The sequence below is a fragment of the Diabrotica virgifera genome, chromosome 10 (genome assembly GCF_917563875.1).
Source record: "Diabrotica virgifera virgifera chromosome 10, PGI_DIABVI_V3a".
In the NCBI taxonomy this organism is placed as follows: Eukaryota; Metazoa; Arthropoda; class Insecta; order Coleoptera; family Chrysomelidae; genus Diabrotica; species Diabrotica virgifera.
Window position 1 is genome coordinate 105,094,108 of NC_065452.1, and position 20,904 is coordinate 105,115,011.

A 20,904-nucleotide genomic window follows, 5' to 3' on the forward strand; every position below is an offset into this window, starting at 1 on the left:
ACTTCCTAAGCCATTGATAAGACCTCTTTTACTTCTGGTTGCTGGAGAGATTGAGTCGAGTTTCTCTTGGGCTGTTTTGAGGAGATATCGCAATGTTTGGTCGAAGTTCTGTAGACTGTCGAAGTACGGTTGGCTGAGTCCATTTTTAAATTCGGTTCCACTGTCCGAAATTATCATATGTGGTAGTCCATGATGTGTGATGAATAACAGGAATGCGTTTAAAATGTTGATAGCGTTTGATCCTTCTATTGGGTATGCTTGTCCGTATTTTGAAAATGCGTCGATGATGGTAAGGAATTTTTGTCCTGCTGCTTGGAATGTGTCTACGTGAACAATTTCCAGTGGTTTCGTTGGTGTTGGGGTTAACATAAACTTCGGTTTTTCGGGATTTCTGTCGTATTTGTTTGTTTGACAAGTATCGCAGAGATTAATATATTCTTCTATGTCCTTTTTCAACGTTGGCCAATAATAGTGTTTTCTGATTTGAATTTCTGTTTCGTTAATTCCTCTATGGTTTGTTTTTCCTTGATGATAGTCTTGTACGATGGTTTTCTGTCTCTCTGTACTGTTTATATCTTCTAAGAGGTTGTTGCATTTGACAAGATCAAATGCAGAATTCTTGAATGTTTCACGAAGTATGTTGCAGACAGTCTGGTAGAGTTCATCAGTTTCGAATAGGATGGCGTATTTCTTTTTTGTGTCAACGTAATTTTTGAAGAAGTTGAAAATATCATTTTTCAGGTCGCTTTTGTCGAGTTGGACGTGCATTCTTTTCTTTGTTGCGAAGCACTGTTCTGTTATGGGTTTTGCAGGATTGTAGTTTACCAATTTGAATATGATTTGATTGTTGTAACAGTTCAATGGTTTTTCGCTGATTGGAATTCCGAGTATTGGGTTTTCTTCTGTAGAATGCTGGGTACCATCTGTGTTGTTACCTTGTTGATATAGAGAACTTATTGGCTGACTTTCAATTTTTTGATTTTGTTCCTGAAGAATTTCATCTATTACTTTCATTTCTTCTGCAGTGAGGCCGGATGTTTGTTTTTCTTTAATAATTTCTTCTAAGTCATCCATAGGAATTACTTCGTCTGGATCGCATACTGAACTTGGGTGGTTGACCATGGATATGTCGTCATCTTCTTTTCTGGATAATAGGCTGATTATTTCTTCCATGTGCTCATCAACGGTGTTCATTTCTTTAGTGTGGATTTCAATACGGGATAATGCATCAGCGTTGGTGTTGAATTTTCCTTTTTTGTATATGACTTCGTAGTCGAATTCTTCGAGTTTTAACCTCCATCTAACAAGTTTTGAGTTCGGATCTTTTAGAGAAAATAGCCATTGAAGTGGTCGATGATCGGAGAGGATTTTGAACTTTCTTCCAAATAAATAAGGTCGAAAATATTTAGTAGCCCATACGATTGCAAGCATTTCCTTTTCAATAGTGGAATATTTGAGCTCTGTTTCGTTCAGTGTTCGTGATGCATATGCGATGGGTTTATCTTGTCCTACAGGACCCTGTGACAGGATAGCACCTATAGCAAAGTTGCTTGCATCTGTGGTGAGGTTGAAAGGCTGCGTAAAATCCGGGTATTGTAAAAGTGGTTCGTTGGTTAGCAGGTTCTTGCAGATTTTGATACAGTTGAGGAATTGTTCAGTGTGTTCTATCTTGGCATCTTTCTTCAAACATGAGGTGAGAGGCTTTGTTATTTTTGCGAAATCCTTGATGAACTTCCTGTAATAGCCAAGTAGTCCGAGAAATCCTCTAATCTCTTTTGTTGTCCTTGGTATGGGATAGTCTATGATGGCTTTAATTTTGCTTGGATTTGGCTTTATTCCTTCAGGAGTTACGACATGACCCAAAAATTCGACTTCCTTTTTCAGAAATTCGCATTTATCTATCTGTATCTTGAACTTTGTTTCTCGTAGTCTCTCGAAGATTTTCTTAAGGTTGACCATGTGTTCCTGGAGTGAGGTTGAGTATACGATAATGTCATCCATGTATACTAAGCAGATGTCTCCTACAAATCCTTTAAGCACGTTGTCCATTATCCTCTGGAATGTAGCTGGTGCATTCTTCAATCCAAAAGGCATTCTGAGATATTCGTAGTGGCCATTTTCAACGTTAAATGATGTTTTCTGTATATCTTCCTCTGCCATTTCTATCTGGTGAAATCCACTGGCTAGATCAAGGGTGGAAAAATATTGACAGCGTCCCAGTTTATCGAGGATGTCCGTGATATTTGGGATTGGGTATCTATCATCTATAGTCTTCTCATTCAACTTCCTATAATCGACTACGATTCTCCATTTGACTTTTCCTGAGGCGTCTGGTTTTTTTGCCACGACCCAGATTGGCGACGACAGGGCGACTGACTTGGTCTGATGATGCCTTGGTCCAGCATTGATGTTATCTGCTTGTTAACTTCTTCTCGATGAACATGTGGATATCGATATGATTTTGTGAAAACTGGGACTTCATCTGTTGTTCTTATATGGTGTTTTATTTGATTTGTAAATGTTAAAGTCTCATCAGGATTATGGAATATGTCTGCAAATTTTCTGCATAAACGTCTGATATGCATCTCCTCTTCTGGATTTAGATGATCTGTTCTGATGAGGGGATCAATGTCTATTAGTGTTTCTGTTTCCATAGGAATGATGTCCGAAGTGTACAGATGATATTCATGAAGATCTATTGGATTGCTCTTAACAGGATCGGTGAGTGCTACTTGAATAGGTTCATCGGTGTTGTTGATCATTTCGGTCCAGGCTAGTTGATTGCAGGCTTCGCTGAGAGTTTCTCTTAAAATCGCCCCCTGTATTTCCTGTTTCGGTATAAGTATGGTGCCTTTTGTTTGTTTCACTGGAAGTCGTACTTGTGTGATTGTTCTGGGTTCTAATTGAATTATATAAAACTGTGTCTTATTGGTTTCATAATAAAAGATAGGGAGAACTGAATGTGCCGTAGTTAGTGTGGATGCTGGGAAATTAAGATGTGCTTGTAGAAGTTTTAAGTTATCAAGGCCTATAAGACCATCAAATGTTTTATGAAATTTAAAAAGGTAAAATTTTAGGTTAATATTAGAATTAAATTCAGGGAAGATGGGAATTTCGGCACAATATTCTTGTGAATGGTTTTGAAATATTGAACTGACTACAAACGGTTCGTGCTTGATGAAATTTTTATAAAATTTGGAAGCAATTTCGGGGTTAAGAAATGATTTGGTTGCCCCTGTATCAAGAAGAAGTTTGAGTGGGGGATTTTGGATTTTGATATACGGAAGTTCTTTTTTGTCTGAATAAGAATTGAGTTCGACTACGTTTCTTCGTTTTCCTCTTGGGGTTTTGGAAAATTTACATCTTCTTCCTCCTCGTATTGGGTATTCTGGTAGTCTTCTACGTGGTAGTCATCCGAATATGTGTCCTGATTTGGGTAGTACTATGCCTGTTCTCCATAGTAGGCATTGGTGTCGTTTTCGTCTTGCTGTTCAATATTAAACAGCTCTTCTACGATGATATTTGGAGCGTATTGTTGCTGTGGCTGTGGTCTAAAATTTCTGAAGCTTTGTCCTCTGTTAAATCCTGTTTGGCGTGTGCTTACAGACATCGGTGTTGGCTTGTATTGTTGCGGTGGTTTGCTTGCCCATGGGTTAGGTCTTGGAGGTTGTGTATTTGTTATGGTTTGTTGTTTCTGTGGTTGGAATCGAGCGGGTTGTATTGGCCATCTTGGATTAAATGTGGACTGTTGTGGTCGTGACGGTCCTGGATTATTTCCAAAAAATTGTTGATGTAACTGGGGCCTGGGCATGGGTTGTTGCCATTGTGGTGCTGTTACGAACTGCGGCTGTCTCTGGGGTTGTATGTGAGTAGTTTTATTTGGCAATGAGAAATTGGTTCTTTGTAAGTATCTGATACTGTTCTCTTCTTGGATAAATCGGAGAGCGACAGCGAGGCTTGTAGGCCTCATTGATCTTATGGTTGATCCTATTGGTTCCCTTAATCATGCTAGGAACGTAGTTAGGGCTTGTTGTTGGAAGAATGTCTTTTTGCTTGCTTTTACAGCTTCATTATCGTTATGGAGTTCGATATGATTTGAAATTGTGTTTAAAAGTGTCATTACTTTTTCATGAAATTGTTGGGGAGACTCATTGGGCCCTTGCTTCCAGTTTACCATATCTCGTGTGAGCGAATTTTCATTGCGTTGGTCGGCAAAATTTTGTATTAGCGTGGTCCTTATTGTGTTCCAGTCTTTACACCCATATACAGAAATGACTTCTCGAGCACGACCTTTAATTTTATTCATTACGCCTCGAGTCAACATGTGATTTTGAAAGCTTTCGGGATTAGCACGATCCCAGAAATGATCAAGAACCATTGTAGTAACTTCAATGAAGTTATGCAGTTCGTTAGGGTTTCCATCGTAATCAGGTACGACAGATAGATGTTTATTGACATCAAAAACAAGAGCGGGAGCAGGTGCCACGGCCATAATATCTAATTGACTAGCGGGAGCAGGAGTAATAATTATAGACGGTATATCTAAGCTTATTGGAGTATCATTTGAAGAATTATCGTTAGCTTTTAAACTAAATTGAGCAACTGAGTTATTTTGCGAAATAGAAGCAGCACCAGGTTCGACAATCGATTCACTGATAGTTGCAAGAGAATTACTAATTTTAAGCGATGAAATTTGTGAAGCAATTCAATTAGGATTAGAAAAAATATTAAATTTGCTTACAGATAGAAGATTATGCTTTGGTGCATTTCTTCTCGAAGGAACTGGCTTCTTTTCTGCTTTCTTCTTATCGTCTTTCGGCATATAAATGGATTTTTACACTTTGACACTGGTCTTCCGTAGACTTCTGGGGTTGAACGGCTGTGGTTTTCCCTGGAAGTTGGTTCGTAGCGGGTAAACGTTTAAAAACGACGAGGATCACTAAATGACTCTCCCACTTATCTTACTGCACTGTGCCACTTAAAGGTTTAAACTCACTAAGGTACTTTTTAAAAAGACCCTTTATTAACTTTTACAAATATACTTCACTTTTAATTGATCGAAAATAACTGAAATTAATTACAATGATATTACTTTTATATAAAATCAAAATGCTGAATATAAAAGGTAAAACTGCTGATTGCGATCGCTGACCTCTGGGGTTATTGCACCATAATTCGCGCAAGAAGGGGTAACAAGGGGTGTGACCGGCCAGCTATTACTTTGTCAGGCAGCGGGATGGGTCGTGGGCCTTAAGACAACTAAAAGAAAACCATAAAGTACGGGCGCCAGTCGGATCCTCGACGGTACAACCCCTAGGCAACAGTGATCTTACTTCTGAACCGACAAGAAGAAGAATATACCTAATTGATCGAATACTATGAATGCTACGCTATTAAACACAAATACATCAAAATAAATAAAACCACAATATACCACATTGATTAAATATATTATTACCTAAAGAAAACAAAAAAATAATTGATTAAGAAAATACAGGGTGTCCCCGAAAATAGTGCGTTCCTTTAAGGTATGGATATAATACACAATTTAGGACAAAAAAGTCGTCCTATAAATTTTTGTTCTAAAGTTAACCGTTTCCAAGAAAAAATTACATTGTTCACCATATAAGTGAATTTTTATTTTCATAAATTTGAATGACATGGCAACGTAGCCTAGAAGAACTTGCTGTGACTGTTGAAATTTAACCTAATAACCCCTTGTTTATTTACTTTGAGGTGTGATTTTTGGGGTTCGTAGGTTTGGGGAAGGTACCTACCTGCAAAATAATGCATATGGGTTTGGTTGATATTTACATTATTTTACCTACCAGATGCAACTGACCTACAAACATACTTTTAATCTTTAGATTTTTGAGTTGCGCGTTGTTGCCAGACTTCAATTTGCATATCAAAATGTATTTTCGTTTTTTGGTCAAACGGATCAATTTAAAAAAAATGTTAAAAGACTTTTTTGCTCTACATTGTGCCGTCTACCTATACCTTTAAAGAACGCACTATTTTCGGGGACACCCTGTATATGTGTGACTCTCTTATGCTGCTTTTATCTATGCAAGAAATTATATAACACAATCAGTTAAATCTAATAAACAGTAAATGAATAATTAAAAAAAAATCATTCCAATAGACCTGGGCACATCAGTAAGTAGTCGAGTCTTTAAAATCATAAATTCCCATTACACATTTTCAAATTATATTTCAGATTGACAAAATAAATTTATACACATAGCTACTATTACCCTGTATGGTTCCCCCAGAACCTTAATGGAACCACATGCAAGCGAATCCAGGAAACTACAATTCACCAAAACTCCAAGTACTACAGCAAATATGCAATCTCTTTGCAAAAACTCTCATCAGAGATAAAATTATACGGGAAAACTGGTCCCCCCAAAAAAAAACCTCAAAATAATGCCACAATTCAGATTATCTCGAGGTTTTTCTATAATTGGTCTCTTTTGATCCAAATAATTGAAAAAGGGTTTGGTCCAACCACACTCACCACCCTTCTAGGTATGCTACGGCCTTTAAAACCACCATCTGGCAAAGAGAACACCTCTTTTCCGAGCGCCGTACACAAAATAAAAGAACATACTTTCCACTTTCAACAAAGGACACCGCACACATCTTATGGAAAATATAATGTCACTCAAGTTCAATAAAATTTATATGAATAGATTTTTTCAAATTAACGGTCAATTCTTATCATTGCGCCAACTTTGAATTTTCAATAGTAAGAGCAGAAATTGATATAAATAAATCTAAATCAAATGGGTACGTACATAAGTTAGAGAGAGAAAAAATATTTTAAAATACCCAAATTATCGGTACTTCATAAATCTTTCCGGGCTATTAAGCATCTTTCATCTTATTATAATAGTTTCACTAATCCGCTTAGGCCCAGCGAGGTTTAAGCTGTTTTGAGCAATAGTGATTGTAACTGACACTGTTATAGACTCCAAAAATGTGATTTCGATAAACTTTAATTGCAATTTGAGCCGTAATTAATCATAATTAAGAGTTGGAGCAATGATAAGAATTGACCGTTAATTTAAAACGAATCTATTCGTATAAATTTTATTGAATTTGAGTGTCATTATATTTTCCATAAGATGTGTGCGGTGTCCTTTCTTCGTTCTATCCAAAGTGTCAAACGCCTACGACGTTGCCAAGCATCTACAACCACCTAGAATACCCGCAGAACAGCCCATCTACGGCATTCTCACATTACACAGTATTATTCCTATTTATACTAAAATATCCTACAAGTATTTCCAACATTACTAAGATATGGGAAATTATGGAAAAACACGCTCCGCGAGAATTCCTTTTTCCCTTAGTAAAACAATCCCCATGAACAAATACAATAAGACAACAACGAAACGGTACTTCAAGCAACACCAAAAGTCCATCTGTTTTCCAATTAACGAAATAGATCTACACCAGACGTAGGAATTATAGCTGACAACACCTGCGTTCTGGGTTTTTGACCTCAAGGTGACACCATAGGTATGAAATAATTGAATATTAATTTACAAATATCAATGTTGTGATGGATATACAGGGTGGAGTGTCGTAGTATGATTTTGAAACGTAACAAATTATTAACAAAATACACATTACCTTTTGTTTTTCATCCTCACTTCTAGCATCCATTCTGACATTTGCCCAAGGCAACTCTTTGGGCCACCACGGTGGTCTTGTAGATTCTCTGCCCCAACCGGGTTTTCCCCTTCCTGTCGAGTATTTAAGCATTAAAGGAATAAACGCTCGCAACTGTGCTTGCGTCATTTTTTCAACAGGTGTTGGAATTCCGTCAATGATCAGTGGAGGTAGTTCGAAAAGGGTGGGATCTTCTTGAATTGGTGGAGGCGCTTGAGTTGCAAGCGCAGTGTCAAGTTCGTCCATTATCATTCCCCTAAGATTCTTAATTACGTCTTCAAGAGGTTTGGCCCCAAAGACCTTATAACTAGTATTTGGTTTTCCAGGTGTAGCTACTAGTACTATGGCTTGTTGACCAACTCTAGTTGCAAATTCGTCAATTGTTTGCTGTAAATAATCATTCGAATTTATATATATTCGTCGATACACATATAATAAAAACTTACTCGTAATTTCCTTAGCAGTCTATTTTGTTGCCGCTTACGTATCGATGGATTGGTCTCAAAAGAATGTGGCCTCTTTCGTTTTTTCGATGAAACAATGGCAGCTGCTGCAGCTACACCAACTGGCCCTGGAAAATTTAATATTAACTATTATATATTTAATTTTAATTAATAATTTTAAAAGTATATTATTAACCTGAAAGAAATGTACTTTGTAAACACAAGGCAGGCGTGATCAAGTCATTCACACCCTCTAGAGGTGCTGAAGAAAGTATCTACTTGTTACAAAATCAAGAAATCTGTAACTGATTAGGTACATATACAAAAGCGTAACAATAACAAGTAGGTACTCACAAGTAACGACAATCAACACCTCTATTCACGTGTTCTGCGCATGTACGTATTGACAAGCTATATTTCTTACAAGTGAATATACTTATAGTACAGTCACTCATATTATACATGTTTAATCAGAATGTATTAACGAATTAGTTAGTAACTTTTTTATTCTCTTTTGCGTATCGATATTTTAATATTAGGTTTGTTCCATCTCAATACAAAACCGTTCTTGAATCGTTATGCGCATGCGCAATAACGAATAATTATGCGCAGTAACACATTTTTCGTTACTGCGCATACTCGTAACTGTTCAAGAACGGTTTTGTATCGAGTTGGAACAAATCTATTATGTTTGGTTTTATTTGCACAGTTAATCCATTGCAAAGAGGACTTAGGCTAGTTCTCACGTTTACGCATATAGTTATGATATTTGAGGGGTTTAACTGCAAAACTAACATTCTTCACTTTTTCAAATTTAACAAGAACTAAAAAAAAACTTAATTTAAAAAATTAACTAGTTTTCAATTATTTCTTTTTTGTAAATTATAGTGTAACATAAGCAACTTTTTTGATAACATATAAAATCATTAACTGGCCTAATAGGGCAGAAATTCCACATTACATGTTGGAGAATGTGTTGTTCCTTTATTATCGTTTGAGTTATTTCGTTTTCCTTGGTTTCTCTTTGTTGGAAGTACATTCAGGAGTTACTGGAGTTACATTTAATTCCATTTTATAAAAAATTTATTCAAAAATATAAAATTAAATTAAGGTATTAATTAATTATAAAGTACTAACTAAAATATCTAGTGTGGGCAGATCAACACGTGAAAAATCAGGCTCTCTAAAAATTCAATTTTTTGGCGAATAAGAAATAGTTTCTAAAGTGATTTTAGTTACAGTGTGTCAAAGACGATTAGTGTTAAGTGAAGTTATAGAAATAAACTTTTGAAACAGACTGTAAGTACAATAATATTAAATACAATACATAAACTTAAAACAACAAATACAATTTAATTCAACATCAAGCCAAAAAAGTAGATCATTAGAACGTTGATTACAAGCTCCAGAAACTGGAATTTTGAAAGTTAAAGGTGGGAACTGTTGAATCGAACTGCTCCAAAATAACGTAAAATAATTTAACTTAATTTAATTCAATTTAGGGGTAACACATTCGAAAGAGAAACATATTGCTTGAGAAAATCATCTTCCTCTGGCGCGATAGGTGGTGAGGGTGATTTTATCGCGAGCAATTTCGGTAAGAAAATGAACCCCGACGATTACACATCCGACGATAATCGGAAAAGATATAGAGAAAATGAAGAGCAGTCTTTTTCGAAAAGCAAAAAAGTATCAAGAACCCCAGATAAAAGGAACACAGAGGAAGACAAACTAGACCAAATATTAAATATGATGGCAAACTTAACGAAAGAGACACAAGATCTGAAAATTCACGTAAAAGAAATTAAAGAGGAGCAAAGGCAATACAGAGAAGAAATGAGGGAACTCCGAATTGAATTAGAAGAATTAAGACAAGAGAATGGTGAAGTGCGAAGAGAAAATGAACACATGAAAAAGGAACTGGAAGATGTAAAAGTGCGCCTTGAAAGACTCGATAGAGCAAGAAAAGAAAATAATGTTATAGTACAGGGAATGACAATAGATACGGGAGATAGAAGATTACTAAAAGAAACAATGGAGAACTTTATGAAAAAAGAACTAGATATTAATATAAAGATAGAAGAAGCTGTGAAATTAGGAAACAAAACATGTTTAGTCAGATTGCCAAACAAAGAGGAAAAAATAAAAGTAATGGAAAATAAAAGAAAACTTAAAGAAGTAAAAGAAGAAAGAATATATATAAACAATGATTTAACGAAAGAGGAATTACAAATACAAAAAGAAATAGTCAAAATAGCAAATGATGAAATAAAGAAAGGAAAACGCGTCCAAATTAAGCACAACAAATTGATAATAGATGGACGGGAGAGGAAATGGAATAAGAACAAGAATCAGTTGGATGAGGTTTTTCAAAACGTTTCAAAAAACTAGCAACTGATGAGAGAATACAAGACAATACTTATTTGGCGACGGACGAGGCAAATAAAAAGGAAATGAGTGCAGATAAATTGATGTATCACAAAAAAGAAATAAATAAGAGCAGACAAGGAAACAAAAATACAAGACGAAAACAAAAAAATAAAAAACATAAAGAACTGAAAATAAGCACATGGAATATAAGAACGATGTTGGCACCAGGAAAAATGCTAGAAATAAGCAAAGAACTAGCAAAGTATAAAATAGATATTGCAGCACTGCAAGAGATACGGTGGGAGGGACAAGGACAGATTGATAAACAAGACTTTACACTATTATACTCAGGAGGAAAGAAGCAAGGACAAAAAGGAGTGGGATTCATGATTCTAGGACAGCTAAGAGAAAAAGTCATAAACTTTAAACCGATATGTGAAAGAATTGCGTATGTAAGAATAAATAATAAACCATTCAATATATCACTATTAAACCTATACGCACCTACAGAAACAAGCAACACAGACGATAAAGACAATTTTTATGATAAGATAGAAGAAGAGATGGAAAAAATACCCAAAGAAGATGTTATAATTATACTAGGAGACCTCAATGCCCAGATTGGAAAAGAAGATTTTTTACAGCAAATTGCAGGAAAACACACCGTACACAAAAACACTAATGATAATGGTCTAAGACTATGTAACCTAGCAACAAGAACAAACATGATAATAAGCTCAACAAAATTTGAACACCCTAAAATGCATAAAGTAACATGGAGGTCACCTGATCAGAAAACGTATAGCCAAATTGATCACAAACTAATAAACAAAAGAAAACAATCTTCAATGAAGGACGTGAGAACTTTCAGAGGTGCGTGTGCGGATTCAGACCACTATATGGTCGCAGCCACCATAAGACAAAAAGTTAAAATCCAAACTAAACAGAAAAATCAACAGAAAAAATGGAATGTCAATAAATTGCAGAATGCAGATATTAGAAAAAAATATGAAGAAGAAGTAACAGTGCAAATAAGAGAGAAATATAAAGCAGAGGACATCAAATCAGAATGGGACATGATCAAAAAGTCAATAGAAGAAGCTGCAAAAAAGCAGGTAGGCAAACACCAGAAGAAAACAAAAAACGAATGGTATAACAACGAATGTAAAGAACTAACAGCACAAAAGGTGCAAGCAAGAATTAAATGGCTGAGAACGGATAAAGAGGAAGACAGAGAAAGTTATGAAAAATTAAGAAAGGACGCTAAGAAAATTATAAGACAAAATAAAAGAAGATGGGCAGATGAAAAGATGCAAGAAATAGAACAGGAAAGAACAAATAGAAACACGAAACATTTCTATAAAAATATTAAAGAACAAACCAAAAAATACAAAGGTAAAACAAACGGAATAAAAAATAAAGAGGGAATAGTCATTGTAGAAGACACTGAATATAGGCAGGTATGGGCAGATCACTACAGAGAACTCTTGACGGAGGAATACACTGGAGAAGAAATGCACGAAGAGGAAACGGTGGACGAAGATGCAGACGAAATACACATTGCAGTCTCAAAAGAGCCAACAATAGATGAACTCGAGGAAGTAATACAGAAGAGCAAAAATGGAAAAGCTCCAGGAAAAGACGAAATTAACATGGAAGTTATAAAATATGGAGGAAAGGAACTGAAGGAAAAAATACTATCACTATTGAAAAATATATGGAAGGAAGAGAAGATGCCAGAGGACTGGGAGATAGGGCAGGTAATAACAATACATAAAAAGGGAGACCAACAAATTTGTGAAAATTATAGAGGAATAACACTACTAAGCACAACATATAAAATATTGACTTCGATAATAAGAAAAAGATTGTCAAAGATCACGAAGAAGAGAGTGGGACAGTACCAATGTGGATTCACAGAAGGAAGATCAACAATAGATGCTATACACACAATAAAACAAATAATGGAGAAAGCAAATGAATACAAACTGCAATTAGAAATGCTATTCATCGATTTCAAACAGGCATTTGATTCGATTAAGAGAAAACAACTAATGATTGCCCTGGAAAAATTAAAAATCCCACATAAACTCAGAAAATTAATAAATATGACAATGAGAACTACCAAAATTAGCATAAAGACGCAAAGAGGCGAGACAGATGAATTCATTATAAATAAAGGAGTGAAACAAGGGGATGCCTTATCCACGACACTGTTTAATCTAGCTTTAGAATATGTACTACGAAATATAAACAAAGGAAACCTAAGAACAAGAGGTGGACAAATAATCGCATATGCAGACGACATTGTTATTATTACAAAAAATAGAAACATAATGAAAGAAATGCTAGAAGAAATAAAAGAGAAAGGGGAGACAATGGGACATTAAATGAAGAAAAGACGAAAATATTAAGACTAGGGAAACCAGCAATAAAAGGAAAAACCAAAATAGGAAATTCAGAGTTTGAAGATGTAGAACATTTCAAATACCTAGGAGTGACAATAAGCAAAACGGGTGAAAGAATACCAGAAATAAAAGAAAAAATATTGGCAGCGAATAAAGCTTATTTTGCAAATAAAACACTACTTAAAAGCAAAATACTGTCTATTAAAACCAAGATGAGAATGTGTAACACCATAATTAGACCAATATTATTATACGCAGCAGAAACAATGACGATGACTAAAAAAGATGAAGAAAACTTAAGAATAGTGGAGAGAAAGATCATGAGAACCATACTGGGACCAATCAGAACAGAGCAAAATGAATATCGAAGCCGAACAAATGCAGAGATTAAGAAAGTACTAAAAGAAGATATCGTGACCAAAATAAAGCAATGCAGAGTTAGATGGTTAGGTCACATCTGGCGGGCAGGAGATGAAGCAGTGACATATGCTATGATAGAATGGAATCCAGGAGGAAGAAAGAAAAGAGGAAGACCAAGATCAAAGTGGTTGCAAGAAGTTGAAGAAGACTTAAAAAACGCAGGAGTCAGAGAATGGCGGGGAAAAACTAGAGATAGGAAAAAATGGAGAGAAATCGTTAAGAAGATAACATAAGCAAAAGGGACTGATCCTCCTAAGAAATAGGATCTAGAAAGCTTACGCGACTTAGCCCCATATCGGGGTGTAGTCACTATATATATATATATATATATATATATATATATATATATATATATATATATAGTTTGAGTTTAATTCTTGAACCTTGATATATTTTTTTACCAATGTTTCTTAGGTTTAGGTTCATAAAAAAAAAAAAAAAAAAAAATAACAAAGCTGTCAATGATAAACGGGATGTCAAAAACCTTAATAGGGTATATTTCAACTTAATCTAAAATTAACTATATAATATTTCAGCACGCCTATGAGACGAAGACAACTATTTTGACTTAACATAAAATCAAACATCAATAAACACCATAATAATTTTTGACACAGTTCATTACTCTCTTAACGCAATGACTTAGTGGGTCCGTTCCTATGCTTTAACATTTTAACATTGTTTTAATTGTGACGTCTATTTGTGTACTTGTTTCAAAACTAAATTTACGATTGCATGGTAAGTTGATTTTCTTTTAAATTGTATTGTAGCTTTCAATAAATGTTGTTTTAGTCAATCCTTGAAAAAGGCATGGATTTCCTGCCGAAACGTCGGATAATATATCAATAAATATGGTCATAACATCATAGACAAGCTTTTTTTATGAACCTAAACCTAAGAAACATTGGTAAAAAAATATATATATATATATATATATATATATATATATATATATAACTAAAATATCAAGAGCAACTCACTACTGTAGTATCTAGTACATCTTGTATAATATCCAACCACACAATGTTGTAAACACATGCGTCATGTGACTATGTGACCGAAATGCGTGCCTTTGATTGTCGAAAATGTGAGTTTTGGAAATGACCCTTGGTTTTGTACTTGATTTTATATGGCATATTGTTAGTTTTGGTTATCATCCTATAGTACAAATTATGTAGTTTAACATGTACAGCTGGAATCGATTAAAAAGTCATATTTGAAAAAAGTGGAGAATGTGAGTTTTGCAATTAGACTCTCCTCATTTGATATAATTGATATGATAATTCACTATTTCATTTGCTATGATAACAACTATTTTTTGGTATGTATGGAATGTGTATATTTTTGAATATAGTTTGATATAGTGAATTTTGCCATTTTTTATTTAAGATGATAAATCTCTTTGTTTTGTAAATATCTCATTCTGTATTTTTTGTGATTCAAATATTTAAAAACAGTGGCTGCATTGTCTTTTTAGGAGTTGTTCTCTTCATTGTTTCTTTTATGATGTTTCGTATTCGTTCTTTTGTTTCTCAGTTCTACGAACGACCCCGCCCATAATCTACCGTACTGAGTACAACAAAACCTTCGAACCTATTGAGTACCGGTGTTCCAAGATTAATTCTTCATAATCTAGATTTTCTGGATCACTAGATATGGTGCAATAGTATGTTCTTGAATTTTTGAAATTATACCAATATTTATGTTAACTTTCTATTCGCGCAAAAATAAATAGCTAGTGACAATACTAGCAGTGGCGTAACCGGGTGGGGGTTTTGGGGGTTATAACTCCCCTCATTGGAATGTACTTTGAGCTCTATATGCTTAACACCATTACTATTCCATACCCCCAGAGACCCTCCAGTAGTTGTAACCCCTCCCCTCTTAGGATCATACTGGTTCCGCCGTTGAATACTAGCAAATAAGCAAATATTCTGTACAGGTTTTCATAAATACTGACAAATACACAAATTCTGAACTCTTTACATGGATCAGACAGTACCGGTTTAAAAATTTTCAAGTGGACAATGGTCTAAGTGTACCGGGTGTCCCAATAAGAATGGCTCTCGGCCATATCTCAGGAACCGTTTATAGTAGAGCTTTGAAATAAAAAATTTTATAACAAAAGTTGCCTCAGGAAAAGCCTGGAAATTATTTTCATAATTGTGGGACCACCGCTAGAGGGCGTAATTGAATATCAAAAATGAAAAAATCTAAATTTTACAAAATTTTCCTAATGAAGGGGCACTGGAAATCCGATCGTCGTATTCTTCATAAAATTCTACGCATATTTGATTTGACAAGTTTAGGTTTACCTTTGGAAATAAGAGGTGTGGGGGTGAGTGGGAACCTTGTTATGAAAAACTGGCTGTGAGTCCGGTTCTGCTTAATCAAATTTTGCAAACTTGGTCTTGTTGAAGACAGATCTTGTTCGTTAATGTAAAAGTTATGATTTCGAAGCAACTTACTGAGTAATATGCCAGCTAGAAGGCGTTACTTAATTTTTTTCAGAAATCTAGTGTTCCTTGGAAAATATTAAATACAAACATGCATTTTTAATACCATATTACAAAATTAGACAAAATTAGCAACAGAATAGCGAAAACCGCATGTTAATACCTTTTTTCTATCTCGAGATATCTTACAAAACGTGTAAATTTAAAAACATAACTGTTACTGTCACCGGTAAACGAAATTCATTAAAAGTAGTGTGCTATGGAAACAACAAAGAAACATTTTCCAGCTGTCAACGTATATTAGGTCTTTTCAACGCTTCTCATTTGTTTCGAGCCTCGTTCATATCTCGTATATTAATATTATACACGGATTATACGGCATAAGACAGAGGCTCGAAACAAATGAGAAGCGTTGAAAAGCCCTATTACAAAGAAATAAAAACAACTATTTAGTGATGACATAAACGTTCAAATTTTTGCCCATCATTTTCGTTGCATACATTTACTCTTTCAAGAGTAGATTGAACAGCAGTCTCAATTTCTGCTCTCGATATGCTTTGAATGGCGTTTAGTATTATCTGGATAATGTATTCTAGAGTAGTGTATGATGGGCAACAATTTGAATATTTAGGTCGTCACTAAGTAGTTCTTTTTGTTCTGTGTTATATTTAATTTTAATAGTATTGTTTCTCTTTATATTGTTGTTTTAATTAATTATATTTTTATACGTTGACATCTGGAAAATGTTATTTTGTTTTTTTCCACAGCACACTACTTTTCATTAACTTAGTTTACCGGTGATAGTAACAGTTATGTATATAATTTACACGTTTCTCGAGATATCTTGGGATAGAAAAAAGGTATCGACATGCGGTTTTCGCTATTCTATTGCTAATTTAATCTAATTTTATAAAGTATGATTAAAAATGCATACTTGTATTTAATATTTTCCAAAGAAAACTAGATTTCTGAAAAAAGTTAAATAACGCCTCCCAGCTGGCTTATTACTTATTAGGATGGTTAAAAATTATCACGCTTACATTGAAGAAAAACAGCTGTCTTCAACAAGACCCAGTTTTCAAAATTTGATTTAGCAGAACCGGACTTACAGCCATTTTTTCGTAACAAGGTTCCCACTCACCCCCACCTCTTATTTGCTAAGGTAGAGTTAAACTTGTTAAATCAAATATGCGCAGAATTTGATGAAGAATACAATAATCGGATTTCCAGTGCCCCTTCATTAGGAAAATTTTGTAAAATTTAGATTTTTTTATTTTTTATATCCAATTACGCCCTCTAGCGGTGGACCCACAATTATGAAAATAATTTCCAGGCTTTTCCTGAGGCAACTTTTGTTATAAATTTTTTTTATTTCAAAGCTCTACTATAAACGGTTCCTGAGATATGGCCGAGAGCCATTCTTATTGGGACACCCGGTACAGTTGAGAATAGTAGTTGTTAATACCATACTGTGACCATACCATAGATTGATTAGTGGGGTAAAGCTCAACAGATCCGCTATAGCAGGGGTCACCAATTATGTTCCCTGAGGGTCCGTTTCGCAAACCTATGACACTTGCGGGGCCCGGATTGAATGCTACCTGTGTCCGGTTATTCCGATTCCGTTTATTTGCGAATTCTTGTTAAAAAAATATTCTTTTTTTTTTGTTTTAACAACTTTTTTGACAAATTTAAAACATCATCTTTTTGCCCTCGAAGATATGTTCTTAGCATTTTTGGGGTCATCTTAAACAAAAAATAATCATTTTCGAAGCTTGAAAACTCATGTGTAAATTATTATTTTTGAGGTTGTCAAGTACCTAAATTGAAGTTTAAACATTCAATTTCAAGATTCTGATGAGCAATCGGGGCTTATTTCAATTTAGACCGTTGTTTTTAATTGTTAAGTAGGCTCGTCTACTCGACCCTTAAGTCGCCGCGGCGGCGTGTCCCACTATATAGTGCCTATCGCTTTATATGATTGGCGTATTTAATTAGCACATTGGCAATAATTAAAGAATAAATAAATAAATTATTTATAAGAAACTATGTTAATAATATATTATTAAATTTTAATAAATTCCATTTCACGGATGCTGAGACTAGACTAGAATTCTCTCATCTTCCTTAGTCTCAGCATCCGCATGGCTTGCATATTGTAGAAGCCTCGGAGGTGTAACCAGAGAAGGTTCCCATTGTTTTCATTCTGGTGGGGTGTAGAATAGCATTATGTTGTTTTATATACCATTAGAGTGAGAACTTAATCTTGTTGTAGCAGTTGCCGCTAGGGCATCTATGCCATTTCGTTCGTTGCAATCCGGGACTGCACGCTGGGGTTTGTCCTGGTTGGGTCAGAGAGAGCAGCATATGTGCCTCCTGCTGAGAGACTAATAAGTTTCGAAACCGGTAGGGGTGCTTGATGCACTCTCTGATTGGACTGGAATATGGTTCGGCTGTATTTTCGTTTTGCAACGAAATTGAAAATGGTTATTCATTGTTGATCTTATTCTTTATCAGTAATGTACCCCGTCTTATGGTCAGCAAAGGTCAGATCATTCTTCGGACAAAAAAGATTCAAACCTCTATACTTTTTGTATAACTGTCATATTTGGGAAAACTAGTTCTAGATATTTTCATGAAGTACTGGCATAGCCAAGGATGAAAGATGGACTAAGACGATTATACATTGGAGACCGTGGAACCACAAACGAAAAAGGGAAAGGCCACAGATGCGATGGTCAGATGACCTGAAGAAACACAATGGGTCAAAATGGATACAAATTTCCCAAGATAAAGAGGCATGGAAGAAAGAGGAGGAGGCCTATATCCAAGGATGGATGTTTAGGGCTGATTAGATAGATAGACTGGCATAGCAGTAATGGGATAGCACCTTTGGGAGGTCAGCTAAGAACTTTTCTAAAGGTTCATGTTCACCAGTTTATTTGGGAGCGCTTCAACTACTTATAGAGCTGACCAAGTCTGGAGGCATTTCACAGTCAGTTTTCGTCAACCACTATCTTTCAAACCAATTCTTAATGCCAAGAAAGCAAATATTTTTAAATAATTGGTAACGACTATTATTAATCGTAAAAACATAAGTTCGACTATCAGTTCGTTTTTTTTATTCTGCATTTTTAGTAATTTTCTTTGGAACAAGAAAAATCAAAAATTCGCGAGAAAAACGATAATAATTTATGAGTAAAAAGTCATACACAAAATAGTATGTAGACCAACGACTTGTGCGGTGTTGAATTTTCAACTGACTTGTGCGCTGTCAAGAGTTTTTTGAATATTGGCCATTGATTGACTAAATTGTTTGGAAAAGATAAATAATTCAAATGTAAAAACTGACAAAATGTACAAAAAATGTGCGAAAACAACAAGTTCAAAGGCATTTAGCAATTTGTCATCATCATCAATGGTGCATGGTGCTACAGTCCTATAAGAACCTCGACCTTCCCAAGTCTATTACGCCAGTCAGTCCTATCCATTGCCAGTTTGCTGCGCCTATTTTTCTCCCATCCTCATCTACACCATCCTTACATCTGAGTTTTGGCCTAACCCTATTTCTACTTCCCACAGGTTGTGACATAAGGATTCTTCTAGGAGAGTTGTTCTGCTGTGATCTTGCTAGATGTCCTGCCCATCTTAGTCTTCCTATTCCTACAAGAGATACTACGTCTTTACCACGAAATATATCTCTGTGGTATACCTCGTAGTTGTACCTCCAAACACCATTTTCACTGATGCCACCGAATATTCCTCTCAGAGTCCTTCGTTCAAATATAAGCAGAAGGTTTTCATCTGCCTTGGAGATAGTCCATGTCTCCGATCCATATGTCAACACTGGTTGTATAAGGGTTTTGTATATGGTTATTTTTGTTTTTTGGCTAAGTTTCTGCTTCTCATATGTCTACGCAGTCCAAAATAGTATTTGTTTGCTAGAATTATCCTTCACTTGATTTCTTCCCCGTCATGACGTTCTCCCTGGTGATCGGGGAGTCTAATTATGTGAATTTGTCCATCACTTCAAAGGTAGAGTTATCAACCGTGAATTGGTGACCGATGCTTCTGGCTCTATTGTTGGGTGTTGATGGCCATAATCTTAGTTTTCTCCTCGTTACTTGCAGGCCCATATTTTTTAGGCATTTGAGAAGGCGGTATAGCTATTTCTCCTAGCTTGCGTGTTGTGCGGGCAACTAGGTCCGCATTATCTGCATATGCCAAAATTTGGGATGATTTATTTAAAATATTTCCTCTGTTGTCTACTAGGGCATCTCTGACCGCCTTTTCCAGAGCTATGTTGAAAATTAGACACGCTAGCGCATCTCCCTGTCGCAGCCCTACATGCGTTTTAAACGGCTGTGATTGTTCGCTCTGTATTTCGACTTTGCAAACAACTTTACGCATTGTAGTCTTAACCAATCTTATCAGTTTAGTTAGCAATTTGTAATATTTTAAAATTTACATGAAATGAAGCAATAAAGGGACAATCGGTAACAGATTTACAACACAAACGAGGGCATCAAAAATTAAAATGGATGCATTTGATTAGAGTTTACTTCGTCGCACTATCGTTAATTTTCACATAACGGAGAAAATAGCACCAACAATTATTGATCGCTTACATTAAAAATTTACTGGTCAACGTGGTTAATCAGGAACTATTGAAACGTCAAGAACAGAAATTCGTAATTTAGGTTTTTGAAAGGACAAAAAAACTACAACAGATCATCGCATTTTAACAGAAAATCACGATATAAAAAAATTGCTGCTAGATTATTTACATGGTATTCAAAAAGTGTGTCCTGTGTTCCAGCCGGACACAGGACAATCGTGTTCACCAATGAAACATGTAGGTACACATCGGAAAAGTCTAGGGATGTTTTTAAAAAGAGACGTAATTTCTTCTTTAACTATTTTTAATAAATAATAATCGATCTGTAGTGATCAGTAGTATTTAATATACAACAAAATTTTTTTAAATGTCAAAAATAACCAGAACACCTTTAAGAAATGTCAAAAATATCGAGAACTCCATTAAAAAAAGGTTATCACAAAATATAGTCGTAATAGGAAAAAACAAAATTAATACACAGTATGGCGTCCACCCTGGTTTGATATGGC

General features: G+C 35.1%; 1 protein-coding gene across 8 annotated transcripts in view; it reads right to left on the minus strand.

Annotated features, from left to right (window-relative positions):
- Window positions 1–20,904, minus strand: part of LOC114339958 (DNA-binding protein Ewg) — a 96,880-nt gene that overhangs the window by 39,053 nt on the left and 36,923 nt on the right. For all 8 annotated transcript variants that reach the window (XM_050663627.1, XM_028290650.2, XM_050663628.1 and 5 more), the window contains exons 3-4: window positions 8,127–8,251; window positions 7,642–8,067 (exon numbers count right to left, since the gene is read on the minus strand). In XM_050663627.1, the coding sequence (XP_050519584.1) occupies window positions 7,642–8,067; window positions 8,127–8,251 (551 nt within the window). The remainder of the gene's footprint in view (window positions 1–7,641; window positions 8,068–8,126; window positions 8,252–20,904) is intronic.